Genomic DNA, 19169 nt, shown 5'->3' with positions numbered 1-19169 from the left:
TATATGTGTTTTTTTTCACACTGTACACTAATGCTGCTCAGTCTTTTTCCCACTCAGTGGGTGTGATCGTGGCGAGTTCCGCCTACCGTGACGTCATGTGCATACACTATATATGAAAAGGGGGCATATGTAATTTCTACAGTTCCATCTTTGCTTAGTTTTTTATTAAATAGGGTCAGTGGTGACTCAGCGGTTAAGGCTCAGGTTTACTAATCAGAAGGTCGGGGGTTCAGGCCCCAGCACCGCCAAGCTTCCTCTGTTGGGACCCTCTCTGCTTCAGGTGTGCTGTATCATGGCTGATCCTGTGCTCCGACCCCAACCTCTGTCGTATATAAAATATACATGAAATAAACACGAGAGAGACCTAGTATGAGTAGTATGTAATTTTATTGAAAATTCACTGGGCTGACGTTCACCTAAGACACAACACACAGATAAGCAAGGTGCAAACCATACATGTATTTGATTAGTGCGGCAGGCCTCAGAGCGTAGGTGGACGGTCAACTAAGAGACATACACACACACGCACACACATACAGAAGGAAAACAGAACATTATAAGAATAATAAAAGGAGTATTAGGATATTATAAGGATAATATAAGGATTATAAGGATATTATAATGATATTGTGAAGTATGGAGTACAGAAAAGGGGGTAAAATACTTGCAAGCAGTATAACCAGATATAAAACAGAAATGTAGAGCAAATATGAAGAGAAAAAAGCATTATAAAACAGAAATACAGAAAAATGTGAAAGAAACTTACTCATAATGCACTTGAAGGTGTGGAGGATTCTTTTCTCACGAGAAAAAGTCAGGAGTAACACAGACGAAGGCCTTAATTTTTAAGAGAGAACCAAGACGGGCCGTTTATAAGGGTAGTTGAGCCAAGTTGCACCTGTGAGATAACCGTCGATGGGAACGGCTAGGGCCGCGAGATAACCATCGATGGGAATGGCTAGGGCTGCGAGATAACCGTCGATGGGAACAGCGGACCCCGTGAGACCAAGGTCTCTCCGAAATGTTGAGTCTCGTACCTATTGGTATTATGGGAAGGCTCTTTCGAAAACCTAATGGTGTTCGAGGAAGGCTCTTTCTAAAACATATTGATGTCTGAGTCATCCTGACCCTAAGAAAACTGTATAAATAGAAGAGCTTCAGCTCTGTTTTTTTTAATCGCATTTTGGGACGTCTCAAACTGTGTGGATCTCGTGTGGTGGAACGGAACGAATAAACCTGGACCCTTGCTTCTTCTCACTCATGGCTGGTGTCTTATTTTTCTTTCTCCAATTGAATATGTGAGTATCTGTTTCTATGTTAAGTGTCTTCAGGTAATAGGCAAAATTTGGACCTACACCTCCTAAGAAGGTGGGATATGTGAAGAAAAGAATTTCACTGTGCTGTAATGTATATGTGACCAATAAAGGCTTCTTCTTCTTCTTCTTCTAAAAAAAAATAAAAATTCTGTAATTAATCAAAACCCAAAGAGGGAACGAAATGTTTATTTCACATGTAATTCTATCCATGTTTGCAAATTCTCACTGTAGAAATTACAAATGCTGGTGATTACTGAGATTAGTGTTAGGTGTAGCATAGCATTAGAGTGTTGCATCAATAATTATGTCAATAGAAGGTCCTCACAAGGATTTTTATTTTATTTTAGATAGTATTTTGGATTTTAAAGCCTGTAGTTCAAGCAGCAAAAACAGTAAATAGACCTTTAAAAAAAAAAAAAAATCCAGGATAGACATCAATATCTGAACTATTACTGAAAACTATAAACCCCATGACGTTAATTATGAATCAAAATCATCTTCATGCAACCTGTTAACCGGTTTGTGAATGTGTGCATCTAGAAAAAGTAACGTTATTTAAAGTGTCAGTAATATAAGCATGTGTCCTGTGCAATTCCAAGTTGGTAAAGTGTCTCTGGGTGTTATTCTGTTTTAATACTATGATTCTGGATAAACTCGTTCAGGTTTTGTATCCTTTTTGGAACCTTTTTTTTGGGAAGCTAGCCTTATGTTTATTGTGCCAGAAGAGGGATATAGCTGAGTGACCTCGATCTTTGGTGTCATATAGCCCAGGGGTTCCCAAACTTTTCCAGGGCAAGGCCCCCAAAATGGCATTAACATTTGACCGAGGCCCCCCTTTTGCAAGATGTCTTTAAAACACATTAAAAATACAGACTTCAGAATATATCTCTTTTTTTTTTTATTAATAATTACATCTTACATCTTTACATTACATGACAATAGGAATTGATTGTGTGTGTGTCTGTGTGGTTGTCTGAGAAAGAAAAAATCATGTATTTATTTATTTTTCTCACCAAATTGTTAAGGCTCCCTGGGCGCCCCCTGGCGGCCCCCACTTTGAAAACCACTGATATAGCCTATTGAAAGCATTCGGTTATATTCTCAGCCCATTTTAGCTCATCAGTCCCATTTTATCCTGCTAACATAGGCCAGGTGATAAAAAATAAACATACTACACGTACAGCTGCTGGTGTGAATCTGCCAGCTCTGTGCCACCTGCCACTGCGTAGAGAAAAAAAGACAAGCATATAATAAAGTGCTTTAACATAATACATACATTTGACTTTAATTCTGAAATAAATGTAAAGGATGGATTATAGGCTTCATGCTGGTCTCGAGCACTATGTAGACTTGTCAAGGATTTGACCGACTCCTGGACATATACTGTACAGTATCTGCAGAGTCCCATCATGTGCTTCAGACCATCCACTAGAGGGAGAGCTAAACATGAGAGATGATACCAGAAGCAGTGAGAGCAAGGAAAATGTCACTGTAATGCTGTTAATGTGCACTGAGCCACTGCTGCAAGATACTTTTCCGATGTCCAATGACATTCACATTCAGCTGTTTAAATAAGGAATGTGGTATATCCAACACTCCTTCCCTTATAATAGATGTTGATAACAGAGAATTTATTATAAGTATTAAAAGGGCAGTTCACAGGAAAAGAAAAATCTAATGGAAGACACTGAAACTGCTGAAACACTTGGTTCCTCTATGGAAGACCCTAGTTTGGTAGTGAACATAAACAAACAGCATCATAAAGACCAAGTCAGAGAGGCAACCAGGGGACCAAGGATAACGCGCAACATGATGCTACCACCACCATGCATCACTTGTATCCTTCACCCTCACCGCACTGCCTGTCACAAATTGTTCATCCCCCCCCCGACAACCTGACTCATTTTCTCGCTACATCTTGAATCAGCCACCAACACTAGTTCATCCTTTGACTTCCTCTGCCCTTTATCTTCCAAACCTAGGAGGTCTTTGCACCCTGCTCCTTGGCTGTCAGATATGTTAAGCAGCAATCAGAGCAAGGAACCAGTGTGAGGAGCCAAATTAGTTACAAGTTACATTTTGGTCTCTGTTATAGCCATATTCCTTATTTTTTTATGCAAAATTGAAATTTAGAGTTTTTGGTACGACAATGAGCAATTATGATCTATTATTTAGCATTATATTACGTTTCGTTGTATTTAACAGTGTTTGCTCTGAGGTCATAGGTCACGTGTAATAGGGAAAAGGTATATGTGACGTAGGTTAAGGAAATGGGGAGCTGGGAAACACACCTTTTTTGACCATGCTCTTGCACGCCAATTCAGAACAAGCAGTTTTTCGTTAAGTTTAATGTCAAGCTTTAATTATCAACAACTTTTCATTCATATTTTTGTTTCTGTAAAGACAAAAAAATAATTTCATATCAACGGTATGCGAGGAGTGTGCGTTAATCCAGCCAGGATTCCACGTTTCTCCGGCATGGAACAAATGGTCTACACAGTCTCATTAGACCAGAGAACATTTTTTCATTAGTTTGCTGAGTCTCCAACATAACTTTTGCAAATCCTAAATGATGGTCATTAATTTCTGGTGAATGGCCTCTTCTAGGTCATGGTTGGCCAATACTGTTTCCAATAAGTTACAATGAATTTAAGTTCTAGGTTGTAATTTATGCAAACTGTTGTAAAGGCTGACATTTGTATCTTTCATTGTGGGGACAGCAAAAGCTTTCCTTATTATTCTGTATCCTTATTCTGACTGAAAACTGAGACTTAAATACTCAGTTATTATTATATATTTAAGCCTTCATAAAATCATCCCTAAACAGCCATTAAAACATCAAAACATTTGACATTTAACATCTAATATTGTCTTTACCTCTCATTTGTCATACATCACAGTGAAAAGTCTGGAAAAAAATATTTAAATACTTAAATACTAATAATAAATACAGATACCAACTGGAAATGTAAATAAAGGCAGTAGTTCAATTCGCCTTGGGTTAAAATTCTGATTTTTCAAAAAATTAAAAAAGTAATAGAAAAGTTTGAAACAGGAAATCTTGAATAAAAGACTTTCAGGTAGCCAATGCATTTAATGATTTTGAATTTTACAACAAAACTTTTCAGTTCAAATAAAATGATTCTAAACTTTACCAAATAGACATTTTACAAAACGTGTCACAATTAATGTCACCCCTAGGAATGAAATAAACACGAGAGAGACCTAGTATGAGTAGTATGTAATTTTATTGAAAATTCAATAAATTTGTAAACAAATTCTAATTGAGGTAAATTCCCATATTTTACCATTTATTTTTCAGTTAGATCTTCAGGAAATAATCATCCATGACTTTCTGTTTCACAATGGTATATATATGACACAGGATAAATCTATTCATGCTTTCCCCCCTTCTTTAAAAAAACAAACAAACAAACAAAAAAAAAACATGCCCTGTTTGAGTTGCTCTGTTAATGACCTCTTGGAGAGGGTAAGGGATCTAACCAACACAGCTTTAGACTTCAGCAACTGAACTTGCCCAGAAATCATTGCGATGTCACCCAAGTTCATTTCTAGCTCTGAGTGAATAAAAAAGTGAACTCACAATATGACTTTGTGTACTATGAGGTCACTCTTCACGGAGTACAAACGTATTCTTATTTTAAAATCTTCTCCTTGTTTGGCAAGAGCTCACTTATGTGTCATGGGTGTTAAGCACTTCAGAGTTCGTGAGGGCATGTTAAAAGGAGCATTGAAAAGATCATTAGTATTCTATCAACATGGGAAAGATCAGAGATTTCATCAAACATTCTGTATAGTCAATTTTCTCTAAGGCTTAAGGTTAGAAAACTGCATCGGTTGATAGGATGATAGGTTGATATGGGCTCACCAAGTCTCAAAAACTATAATTAAACATCATCACCGTACCAACTACTGATTTGTGATGTGTGTGTGTATGTATATATATTTTATTTATTTTTTTTTTTTTTTACATTTGACACCATTTGGCTGGACTGTTTAAAACAGCAGCTCATGGATCTACTGAAACAGCAACAACTACACAGCAAAGTAAAAGCGGTAACAGTAAGGAGTGCTTTAAAATCAAATTCTGTGAATGTCATATAGCCAAAGTCTGGTTGTAAAATCTGGATAGAGAAATCCATCTCCAGATCATTTCTATATCCAGAGGATTTTGCATACACTCTTGGCAATGAGTGCATCCCCATACCGTTTGCACTGGAAGCCCATCAGAGGTTAAAAGAAGGTCATTTAAAAGAGTGTGCTATGGTGCCAGCTGATTAATCACAGGGTGTAATCACAGCTACAGGGTATATAAAACCATACTTTATATTCTCATAGGACAGTATCATGACTGTAGATTCCAATAAATTAATGAACAATGTATTAATGTCATCAAACATTCACAAACATTGGGATTGGGATAAGAGCAATAATCTGCTATACTCTCCGTCAACCTGTGTGCAGTTGTAGCTGTTCAGACTTGACACATATGACACACACAAATATTACACACATTTCCCTGAGAAACTTGCACTGTAAAAATGAGGCTTTAGGGACATTTGTTTGGAATGGCTTCTTCTATGAACGATTATATAAACAATTTAACTTTTAAAAAGTGGAGGCATAATTGGGCATTTTAAAAGCAGTCATGTCCCCAGTGTAAATTATACCATGATGATATACACATAGTGCTTATTTAGAACAGATCTGAGTGCACTTTATGCACTGACACATTTTTCACTCCAGAGGAAACATCATACCTCGTCATTTTAAACATGGAATATTCTCTCATAAAGCTGGTGTCACACAAACTCATTACAAGTTTGAATTTTTAGTACATGCTATCCAGTTATGTCCTGTTAAATCACTGGTATTGAGCGAAGCCATTTTCTCAGACTTGGTTTGGTGTTCCATCCTCTCTTTTTGGCAAACTTGAAAACATTTCCAAAAAGATCAGGAAATAACGTCATCAAATTTAACTTCTCTGCATCTTCAGGGCTATTCAGACAGAACAAAATTAATTAGCTTTAACACAGTACAAACAGAATCATATCAATAACGTATATTTTCTGTACAACTCACTAATGCTCATGCAGATTCCGTATGAAGCGCAGCAGGCCGAATGTGTTCTCCGGGTAGGGCTTTTTCTTACCATCCATTTTTTGAACAAGCTCAGAGGGCAGCTGTGGAGAAAACCAAGTACTTTATGATGCACAAACAAGTATTCTGTAGTAGTCTCATGAATCACATTTGCATGATATAATCCCTCATAATAAACAGTATAAACATGTTTGTATATCTTTGAGCAGAAATAGTTTAGAACATCCGATTATAGTTTTTTCCAAGTACTATCGTAATTCGATAACTAACAAATTCACTGTTCCAACATTTGCACAAACACATAACTGCACATTATTTCACACATTTCCTGACTAAAATGCAGCTATTAAAATAAATAAACTAGGGCTGTCACAATACCAAAAACATATCTTATGATACTACACCAGCAGAAGTATCACGATCCCAATAGTATCAAGATACCATGCAATATTGTGTTAATTCATAATTCAAATCTACAAAATGAACCAAATTTACAGAAATACACAGATATTAATGCAAACAGACACACCAAATTTTCTCAATACGTTATTAATGAGAACGAATAACTGGCTATTGGAAATAGCCTCAAGAACAAGAACTCAAGAACAATCATACAATTGGCAAGCAACTAATTCAATGTGCCACATATTTCATCTATTGTTCCCTAGAGCAGTGATTCAATGATTCATTCATCCTGCAGAGTAGCAAGAATGAACACATTATACACAGGAAAATACCTGTGAATTTGGAAATGAACTAAGTAAAATTGTGAACGTTCACTCACTTACAATCGAACATGGATTATTTTACAAGGTTCGTACAGATGCTTCATAATGAAATTCCAGGACTTTCAAGGACTTTTCAAGCACTATTTTTGTTTTGTTTTCAAGGACTATACATGCCATGTCATTCAAACATTGTTTATTTCTTCTTTTTAAATAAAAATATATATAATAATAATAAAACACAACCAATTTTTATATGTTGCCTTTTTCAGCCATGCTGGAATAAATATGCATTTCCCAGGCATTGCTACTTCTTCACCATAATGTCAATATACTCCAGGTGAGTGACAGGAGCACTGTTGCCAATAACTTTCAATGGAAAGTTGCTAAATGTCACTAGATGATGTCACACACTAATTTGCATATTCATTAAGTCATCGTGTCATATTTGCATTCTGTCTAGTGTCCTAATCTGTGCTCACATACTGTATTTTAATACAGCAAAATCACAATGAAGCTGTTTTCTGTTTCGTTTGTCAGACAACGGAACAAGTATGAAATAGTAACTGAAATGTGGCCCATTAAGACTACATGTTAACCAGCAGTCACTTCCAAGCCATTTCCAAGCTGCTGCTCTGCACTGACCAAATCCTGATTTTATAACCACAACATCCTCTGACAAAATCACCATACACCATATACGTTAAAGACAAAGTTAAAGGCTCTGCTGTGAATTTGGCTATATTTACATGTGAAATTTAGAAAGTTAGATGTGAATTAATCTGCTGCCCCTCACTGAACAGAGTAGCCACAGAAAGAGATGTATGTGCGCAGGGAAAGCAGGACCTTGCTCTCACATGGCAGTACTGGCCACTCTCTTCTATGGAAAGTAGCAAAAGTTTGCCCAAAAGTCACTAGATTTGTCACTATGTGCTTTTCTGAGGGAAAAAAGTCTCTGTTAAAATGAGTGAGTGAATAGCAGGGGGGGTGGGGGGCTGCAGCAGGGAGTCATATTTTGAGGGAAATTATTATTTTCAATATAACACGAATACAAACACTTACACTTTACACAAGTAAATAAGTGACTTCGTATTTATTAACTTTTTATAATTCAAGCGGTAGATAGAAAATAGCTATTTTCGAGGTCTTCCAGTACTTAAATTTAAAAAAAGCCAAACTCAAGCACTTCAAGCACCTTGTATGGACCCTGATTTTATTATTTACGCACAGCCGTTAGCGTAACATTAGCTCGCTTAGTAGCAAGCAGGAAATTTAGGTTAAATGAAGTGTCACTAACTTTTGTGTATTCTGAGAAAGTAGTGACGTGTCGTTTTAGCAGAAACAGCATTAACTGGTGCACATACAGCATTACATATGCTACTACCTTTAAAAAACACAGTGGTGTCAGCTGTATTTTTAAGCTTTAGTATTGCAATATTACCGTGGTACCGGTATAACGGGCAACCCTACAATAAACACATCTTAAATGAAACACAGTGGCACATCTGTACTGTCAACTATAACATGGTTGAGAGACTTAAACTTTAGTATCAGTATTAGTTGATTAGTCAATTATCAGCAGGTTCTCCCCAACTTAATTATCGGTACCTGTAAAATCTGTCAGTTGACCTCTAATCAGTATTAAATATCAGTATTAAAGAGTGAAGTCTGGTTGCACTCACTTTTGTTTTCCAGTCTGAGAAGCTTTTCCCTGCTGCAATATCCTCTAAGGCAGAAAGCAGGTCTGGGTCAGCATTGCGGCAGTTCTCTACATCCCTTTCATTCCCCAGCCTTTTTAAGTACTCCACTTTCCTGAAAATATTATATTATGTTTGAAAAGCAACACACCATGCAAATTTCAGTATGCAGTGTATTTGAAGAAAAAAATTTTTTAGTAAATATTCCATTCTTACAGTTGCTTACAAAAAAATTATACACTACCAAATTCAGTTTTTCAAAATTCACAAATGTACAAACATTTAGAATAGCACATTTTGTAGCACATTCATTTTCTGACCAAAATGCACAACTATCAAAATGCAATAAATGAACCTCATAAGAAACTACTTTAGTACTTAAGTAACTACTTAAGAAACTACTTTAGTAAACTACTTAAGAAACTACTTAAAAAACTACTTTAGTAAACTACTTTAGTAAACTACTTTAGTAAACTACTTTAGTATTTTAGTAAACTACTTAAGAAACTACTTTAGTAAACTACTTAAGAAACTACTTTAGTACTTTAGTAAACTACTTAAGAAACTACTTTACTATTTTAGTAAACTACTTAAGAAACTACTTTAGTAAACTACTTAAGAAACTACTTTACTATTTTAGTAAACTACTTAAGAAACTACTTTAGTACTTTAGTAAACTACTTAAGAAACTACTTTACTATTTTAGTAAACTACTTAAGAAACTAATTTAGTAAACTACTTAAGAAACTACTTTAGTAAACTACTTAAGAAACTACTTTACTATTTTAGTAAACTACTTAAGAAACTACTTTAGTACTTTAGTAAACTACTTAAGAAACTACTTAAGAAACTACTTTAGTATTTTAGTAAACTACTTAAGAAACTACTTTACTATTTTAGTAAACTACTTAAGAAACTACTTTAGTACTTTAGTAAACTACTTAAGAAACTACTTTAGTAAACTACTTAAGAAACTACTTTAGTAAACTACTTAAGAAACTACTTTAGTATTTTAGTAAACTACTTAAGAAACTACTTTACTATTTTAGTAAACTACTTAAGAAACTACTTTAGTAAACTACTTAAGAAACTACTTAAGAAACTACTTTAGTATTTTAGTAAACTACTTAAGAAACTACTTTACTATTTTAGTAAACTACTTAAGAAACTACTTTAGTACTTTAGTAAACTACTTAAGAAACTACTTTAGTAAACTACTTAAGAAACTACTTTACTATTTTAGTAAACTACTTAAGAAACTACTTAAGAAACTACTTTAGTATTTTAGTAAACTACTTAAGAAAGTACTTTAGTAAACTACTTAAGAAACTACTTAAGAAACTACTTTAGTATTTTAGTAAACTACTTAAGAAACTACTTTACTATTTTAGTAAACTACTTAAGAAACTACTTTAGTACTTTAGTAAACTACTTAAGAAACTACTTTAGTAAACTACTTAAGAAACTACTTTAGTAAACTACTTAAGAAACTACTTTAGTAAACTACTTAAGAAACTACTTTACTATTTTAGTAAACTACTTAAGAAACTACTTTAGTACTTTAGTAAACTACTTAAGAAACTACTTTAGTAAACTACTTAAGAAACTACTTTAGGAACCTACTTAAGAAACTACTTTAGTATTTTAGTAAACTACTTAAGAAACTACTTTAGTATTTTAGTAAACTACTTAAGAAACTACTTTAGTACTTTAGTAAACTACTTAAACTACTTTAGTATTTTAGTAAACTACTTAAGAAACTACTTTACTATTTTAGTAAACTACTTAAGAAACTACTTTAGTAAACTACTTAAGTAAACTACTTTGGTACTTTAGTAAACTACATAAGAATCTACTTTAGTAGTTTCTGGTGTCAAAACACCAGGGCTGGTTTCCTTCTAACCTCTTTCACTCATTTATCATTTTGAGGGTTTTTTCAATACGACTCATATTTGGCTTTGAACTTGAATGTAATCGGTTTTGAAACAAAGTATGAAAACATTTGCAAGTTGGGCTTTAGAGATTCACAGTTTTGTGGTGATCTGCCCAATTTTTGCAAATTAGGCTCAAGGAATGCAATAAATTAATTCTTTCATCTACAGTACATACTATCCTGATAAGCCAAACAATTTATTTGGTGATTTGTTATTTATGTCTTACCATACATCTGTCCAAAAGAATGGGTGGCAAAGAGTTTCCTCTACATTAGGTCTGTCCTTTGGCTCATGACTGATCATCTGCTCCACTAGGTCCTTTGCCATTTCATCCTCCAGGTGTTCTAAAGAGTACTTCCCATCAAGAATATTAGCCTCACATCGGACACCTTTGCCAAACGGATGATGGCCACAGGAGAGGATGTAATACGCTAACATTCCCGCAACCTAAAAGAGTTATAAATGCAAAAATTAAAACCAAAAACTTTTTTTACCATCTATTATGGATTCTGCTTAATATCCAAAACCTGAATGTCAGAACTCCTCTTGTATCCACTGTTACTGTCCTCTTCAACAGTTTCGCTGGCTTTCCAGCACTTTGTTCCAGCAGCATTGGTGCGGCAAGTCGTCTCCCCCAACTTCAGTCTTCGACTTATGCCAAAATCAGCCAATCTTGCCTTTCCCATTATATCTGTTTAATAATAACAATAACAATAATAACAATAATAATAATAATAATAATAATAATAATAATAATAAAATTGTATAAGTAGAAGGGAAACTGCCACTGATAAATATATTTTGATTGTGTCAATAATTACAAACAGTACTGAGAATGAATATGATTCCTACCAATCAGAACATTTTGAGGTTTGATGTCTCGATGAAGCACTTTGGTATTTTGGCTGTGAAGAACGTTTAGGCTGCAGAGCACTTCTTTTACAATTTTCTTCAGGACCTGTAGCTGCTGAGAGCTGTCTTCTGGCAAATGGTTTTGGATGTATTCCTCCAGTGTGTATTCACAAAGTTGTAGGGCAAGATATCCAAATTTGTCATCCTCTGCAAAGTCCACATATCGTACAATACATGGATTGTCAAGCGCAGGAAGCCGTAGAAATTCCTCTTCATTTTTGAGGTCTTGATAATTGGACTTAAGCATTCGTTTGACAGCTACCTCAGTGCCATCATCTCTCAAGCCAAGAAAAACACGTGTTCCATCACTTCCTTTAGCTATCTCAAACTCAGGGCTATCGCTAATTGTGAGATTCCCCAGGCGATAAACCTTACTTGCTTCAATTCTAGCAAGTTTCTCTAGCTTGGGCTTCCAGCGTTGGCTGATTGAAAGCCATTTTCTTGGCAGTGGTAAATCCTCCGTGTGTGCAAATGGATGCACTGTGGAATCAGACTCCTGAACTGAAGTCTTTGCAGTATCTGAGTTAAGTTTTGATTCTTGTACAGCATCTTCGTTGGAGCTTGTCTCTTGCTGATTGTCTTTCTTCTTCTTTTTCTTCTTCTTTTTCTTCTTCTTTGATGTCATGCTGTCTGCTGCATCACCTATGCTATCTACAGTCCTTGAGCTTTGGGGAAATCGGAGATCTGTGTTCAGCTGTCGCAGTTTCTCTTTAATTACATCATCTGTGTCGATATCTACAGCAAAAAGAACCCTATCAGGCACTGAGGTTAATCCACATGAATGAATGTGCTCTGGGACAAACTCATATAGAGCAGCAAACAAACTGTAAGTAAGAATGCTGACATCGGTTGAGATGGTAGGACCGGTGAAAGGCACGAGTGCACTGCATAACTCTTCAAGAATAACAGAGTTAAAACCTTTAGTAGTAGATTTCTGCTTTGAGGACTTGTCCATAGTTACACAAAGAATACTCAGTATTGGGGGGTTGAACAAATTTCCCTCCATTGTACTAGTTGGCAGTAAACATTTGATCAGAATGGGTACGATTGCATTAAATATTTCAGGGGCTATTTCTCTCATCATGCAAATTACAGCATGTAAGCTGTTCAGTGCCCGTATCCTATGTTCATGAGGAATTCTAGGAAAGCGTTCGATAAATCCACTGATGTAGATGTCTGTTTTCTTGGAGTCTTTCAACCACTTTATGCTACTTTGTCGATATTGTTCTGCTAATCTGCCCACAACATTAAAATATATTTCAAAAAGTGTCAGATGGGTAAAAGGATGTTCCTCAAGAAAATGTTCCCGCCAGACGTTAAAAACTTCTTCCTGAGTCTTTTTGGGAACCGCAACACTAAAATTGAAAAACATTCTGCACTTTCCTACAACTTCATTTCCTGATGGTAATTTATTAATAAGACTCTCTACTTTTTTATCAAAATCCGGATTTACCCCATAATTTCTTTCAGGGACAGCACCAGCTTCTATAAATGCATTGAGCATGTCCAGTCTGTCATTACTGGCAGCAAACTGTAATGGTGTAAATGGTTGTTGTTGATGACCATCTGGATTAGCTTTTGCAGCTATTAATCTTCTCACAATATTCAGTGGAACTCCTGGTGTTTTTGCAGCATAGTGCAGACATGTTAGGCCATTTGTGGATAGTATGTTGGGATCTGCCTTTTCACCCAGTAGAAAGATACAAATCTCTTCATTCCCACATACAGCTGCTGCTGTCAGCAGGGTAACATCATCATTCCAGCTTGCAGAAGAGTACAGTCCATTAATATTGTTTCCTTTTATTAGTTTCTTCAATCTCTTCGGTTTGTTATCAATAATGCATTGTATTAATGCATTTGTTTTCCTTGGCTCAACTTGAACAGGAATTTGTAAAGGAATTTGAACAGGAAGAGAAAATTGTATTTGGAATGCCATTGATTCTCAATTGTTCTGTTGAGATAAATTGTGGTGGCATGGGTTATCACTTCAGCTTTATCAATTTACATCCATACATTTTACTTTCAAGAAGAACATGCATGCTACTGTAAAAGACACCCCCATTAACAGATCATTCATAGTTAACAACCTGACATCATACCACAGAATTGAAAGATTGTGACTTATTTACTTACAAAAAGTGCAATTATGTATTGACATTGCAAAACCACCAGGTTTTGATTTTCATTTTATATGGTTTAACTACCATGGCCATCTTTGTGTAGCCCCTACAAAATTAAGACTGAGACTCAAACCCTTTCCATTATAAATTGACCCTAAAAGTGGAACTGTGAGCGATCTTGAGCATTACATTTGGACTTACGTTCGAAGGAAGGAACAACAATGTACCAAATGTGTACATATGTCCATGCACCTTGTAATGTGCTCTAGAGATCAATTTTTGTTCTGAGGAGCTAGGCCCATCCTGAGCCGAGATATTGAGGTTTACATAAGCAGCTGTATAACCAAAGTTTGTTGTGCGTCATGACACAAAGATGGCCGTTGTAGATGGCTTGATAAGTGAAAATCAAAATCCATTATATTTTTATTGTAGATAGCATCTTGAGGATTTCAGAAATATATCATATGTCAGGGTATTTTGTTTTATTAATTGCAAGAAAAATCTTAGAAAAGTCAATATAACAATAATATAATACATCAATAATCCAATATATCTGAATTCACCCAGTATTTGATACTGTCAAATAATCTGATTGCTGACATACATGAAAAAAGTCTCAATTTAATTCATGTGACATATAAGAAGGTGTTGTCAGCTTCACACAAGAAGTGGATCCCAAATATGTTGAGGTAGAAAAAGTAGCATACGCTTTGGCTAATCTTTTGTCTACTATAAAGCACATACATATTGTTCAGGCGTTTTCCAGCTGAGCAACTAAGTGTTTAAAGCTAGTTTGACTGTGTTCCTTATCTATTTATAACATATTTTAAAGTGTGGCAGCTTCCTGAGCTGTACAAACCAGAGTTACTTATAGAGTATGCACTCACCTAGCACTTTATTAGGAACACCTGTTCACCTACTCATTCATGCAATTATCTAATCAGCCAATCATGTGGCAGAAGTGCATAACATCATGCAGATATGGGCCAACAGCTGTGGGTAATGTTCACATCAACTATCAGAATGGGAAAAAATGTGATCTCAGTGATTTTGACCGTGGCATGATGGTGCCTGATGGGTGGGTTTGAAAGGTCTATAACTGCTGATCTCCTGGGATTTTCATACACAACTGTCTCTAAAGTTTACTCAGAACGGTGCAATAAAGAAAAAACATCCAGTGAGCAGCAGTTCTGCAGATGAAAACGCCTTGTTGATGAGAAAGGTCAACAGAGAATGGTCTGACTGGTTTGAGCTGAAAGAAAGGTTACAGAAACTCTGATAACTACTCTGTGCAATTGTGCTGAGCAGAAAAGCATCTCAGAATGCACAACACGTCGAACCGGGTTCGGGTTCCACTTCTGTCAGCCAAGAACAGAGCAACACAAAGCAAAAGTCGTCTCAAACTGGTTTCATGAACATGACGATGTGTGTTCTTCACTGGCCTTCCCAGTCATTGAATCTGTATTCAGTAGGGAGAACGGGAGATTCGCAGCATGAAAGTGCAACTGAAAAATCTGCAGGAATTGCATGATGCGATCATGTCAACATGGACCAAAATCTCAAAGGAATATTTCCAACATCTTGTGGAATCCATGCCACGAAGAATTGAGGCTTGTTTTGCGAGTCAAGGGAGGCCCTACCCAGTATTAGTATAGTGTTCCTAAAAAAGTGCTCGGTGAGTAAATATCCTCCCTGCTGGAAAAAAACCCCCAACAGAAACCCTCATGGAATTTTTAACGGTTAATGAGAATCATATTGGTTTTAATTGAAACTATAATATAATCCCTGTGGGTCTTTACTGGTAATTTGTTACCTTCTATTAGTGGGACATTATGTCTAGTAAATACCATTATGGACCAATAATGGTAATGGTTTTAATGTTTAGCTAATGGTTTGTAATGGTATTTGTTGTGAAACCATTAGAATTTCTGTGATGGTTTCTATTTTTTTCAGCAGGCACTGACCTGCGTTAAGGAAGCTCAAGAAATATGATAAATCTAACAATGGTAATAATAAAAAATTGGAGTAAGAATGACTTAGTAGAAATGTTTGTGTGTGTGTGTGTGTGTGTGTGTGTGTGTGTGTGTGTGTGTGTGTTTATAGCCGCCCCTTGCTCTTACTCACTCGTTTTTCAAACTGCTCTCAGTTTCCGTCTGTTTACAGAGAAAATTGGTTCCTTACTTGTGTAGTAATTTACACAGTGTTTGCAGAGAGTTAAGATTAATCAAATGGTCGGTTTTATATAAATAAACAAGCGAGAACAGTAGTATGGCCGCCCTCCGTGACTTAATCTAAACATTACTCATTCTTAAATCGACCATAAAAACAGTCACAATTATAAAAATGACTTATAATATCCATACTTACTTATTTTCGGCGTGTCATTGGGTTGAGTGATTGTGAAGCAGAGTATCGTTGAGGTCTACAGACTTCTGAATTTCCTTCTTTCTCTTTAGAGATATAGAAAGCAGAGGACTGGGAGGAGTTCTTCTATCTGCAGTAGATTCGCGCCCAGGGCAGAGCAAACCGGAAGCGGGAGGAAATATGTGCTGGAGGGTTAGGGTTAAACCGAACACTGCATTATTTAGCTCAACAGAAAAAGTTGTAATCTCTTTGTAAAATTCCCTCAAGCGCATCTACCTGTAGCAGTGATTTACACACAGTCGCCTCTAAAAGTATTGGAACGGGAAGTCCAACTCTATTGTTTTGGCTAGACACTGAAGACGTTTGGGTTTGAGTACAAAAGATGAATATTAGACGATAGCTCAGAATTTCAGCTTTCATTTCCTGATATTTAGAGCTAGGTGTATTAAACAAGTTAGAACATGGTACCTTACCGTGGTAACCATTTTTTGAATGATCAAAAATACTGGAACATGAGACTGACAGGTGTTGCTTGTTGTCTAGGTGTGACCTGTTAGATTAAAAAAAAAAAAAAAAAAAAAAAAAAACTTAATAGCTCTGAATGTCAGCTATTGGTTTGAGACCTGGGTTTAACCTGTGAAGACTGCATTTGTTGTTAAAAAGGATGAAACAAAATGAAGACCAGAGAGCTGTCTATGGGTGAAAAGCAAGTTATTTTGAAGCTGAGAAAAGAGGGAAAATCAATCAGAGGCATTGCACAAGCGTTGGGCATAGCCAATACAACAATTTGAAATGCCCTGAAAAAGAATGTACACTAGCGGTTTGTAACAACCAGACATCGAACAGGTTGGCCAAGGAAAACAACAGCAGTGCCAGAAACATTGAGAGCTGTGAAGATAAACCACAAAACAACAGTCAGTTACCTCACCAACATCCTCCACAGGGCAGGGGTGAAGGTATCACAATCCACTGTTCGAAGATGACATCGAGAGCAGAAATATAGAGGCCATATCACAAGATGTAAAGCACTCATCAGCAGTAAGAATCAGAAAGCCAGATTGGAATTTGCAAAGAAATACAGAGATGAGCCTCAAATGTTCTGGAACCGAGATTAACCTCTACCTAAGTGATGGAAAGGCCTAAGTCCTGAGAAAAAGAACTTGCTCATGAACCAAAATATACAAGCTCATCTATGAAACATGGTGGAGGTATTGTCATGGCTTGCGCTTGCATGGCTACTTCTGGAACAGGCACACTAATCTTTATTAATGATGTAACTCATGATGGTAGCAGCAGAAGGAATTCAGAAGTTAACAGGAACATTCTGCCTGCCAATTTACAGAGAAATGCATTCAATATAATTGGGAGGAACTTCATCAAGGAAGACAATGATCCAAAATACACTGCCAACACAACAAAGGACTTCATCAAGGGGAAAAGTGGAAGGTTTAAGATTGGCCAAGTCAATCACCAAGACCTTAAACCAACTGAGCAGAATTTCACCTTCTGAAGAGGAGACTGAAGAGAGAACCACCACCACCCCTAAACCAACCAACAAACAAACAAATAAATAAATAAAAGTACGTGAAAGAACCTCAGTGGGATTTATCATTTGAATGGCCTATCTCTGTGAATAACTTAATTCAGGTTTATCTAGACTGTGTTCACAATGAAGATATGAAGATGAGGGAACGTACTAAAATGCCTAAAATTACTATTTTAAAGTGTATTATTGTTAACCCTAAATGATCTTGCCAAAGGCAGTGCTGTTGTTGGGTGGAAGACTGCAGTGCTTAAAAAATTAGGGTCAAAAACATATTCGTATATTTAATAGTTTCCCCAATAAGAGAAAAAACAAGATGCACATTCTTTTCACACCAGTGCGTGACTGTGTAACTGCATGAAATGCTTTGTTTTTCCTCCACAGAAGTCATCCAAAAATAAAACCCTGAATGAAAATAAATAGTACTCATCAGCATTTATTTGATATTTTAGTAGTACTCAAAACTTTACATAACATTCAAACACAAAGTTCATGTTCCAGAAATTAGCATAAAAATAAATGGCATGGGAAAATGTACAACAAATGTATAGATTTTTAAAAATCAATGTAGCATCTTTATTCTGTGTTAAAATGGAACTATGAAACGATGAAGTCTTCTACTTGAAATCAGAGTTTTTTGTGGTTTTTTTTTTTTTTTGCATCATAAGATTGAATGTGTTGTACATTCAGATCTGAAAAGCATGCTTTTACAATCTGCAATATTTTATGGATTGTCAGTGTTTACAATCCACTTTTGTAGGCAGCTAAAATGATTTTGATTTGAAGCACTCATTTTCTGAGTATGTTTGACATTTAGTATTTTTACATAAATAACTCAAAAGTAAACAACTGACATAATCTACATAGATCAATTAAAATCCAAACGGCAGAATAGTATGACAAGAAGTTTACAAGAGAAAGCTCAACACGTATTTAGAAAGTAAACACCATTAAAACTTTGTGCTTTTAAGATTTTCCCTGTAATCTTGTTGGTGTTTTATTTTGTGTTTAAGCAAAATTATTACACTGGTATTACAGTAAGTCTCTCAGTTCAGAAACTACATTAGTAATCATAACGATCATAACGTGAGCAGTAACAATGTAAAAGACATTCAAAAGTCTGGAGGAAGACAAGTACTTATGGTATCAGACATATCACATTGAGATAACTTCATGTTCAATCACATAATAAAAGGGTTAATCATATTCTAACATTCATTATCTAAAATAACTACAGTCAAAACTGTCATTGTGAGAATTATTATTAATAGGAAAAGCATGAACACCGTCCTCTAAAGGATAAACTTGGCACTACAATTGTTAAACTGAAAGACTATGGATAAAGGACAATAGTTTTTTTTGTTGTTGTTGTTTTTTTTAATGGAAATGTGGATTTTTAAAACGTAATTAATTCATTCATTTGGTTCCAACTCTCTA

At 35.7% G+C, this 19169-nt stretch overlaps 1 protein-coding gene across 1 annotated transcript; it reads right to left on the bottom strand.

The window, feature by feature from the left end:
* Window positions 1–4545: 4545 nt before the first annotated feature.
* LOC128609992 (uncharacterized) lies at window positions 4546–17224 on the bottom strand. The gene is made up of 7 exons (XM_053628978.1): window positions 16193–17224; window positions 11646–13656; window positions 11321–11484; window positions 11020–11240; window positions 8845–8974; window positions 6420–6520; window positions 4546–6335 (listed from the first exon to the last, which is right to left on the bottom strand). Exons 2-7 carry the CDS (start codon window positions 13639–13641, stop codon window positions 6197–6199), a joined length of 2751 nt encoding a protein of 916 aa, XP_053484953.1. The 5' UTR covers window positions 13642–13656; window positions 16193–17224; the 3' UTR covers window positions 4546–6196.
* Window positions 17225–19169: the final 1945 nt, after the last annotated feature.

Source organism: Ictalurus furcatus, chromosome 7, assembly GCF_023375685.1.
Source record: "Ictalurus furcatus strain D&B chromosome 7, Billie_1.0, whole genome shotgun sequence".
In the NCBI taxonomy this organism is placed as follows: Eukaryota; Metazoa; Chordata; class Actinopteri; order Siluriformes; family Ictaluridae; genus Ictalurus; species Ictalurus furcatus.
Note: the sequence above shows the minus strand (reverse complement) of the source record. Positions and strands in the feature narration are given on the sequence as shown.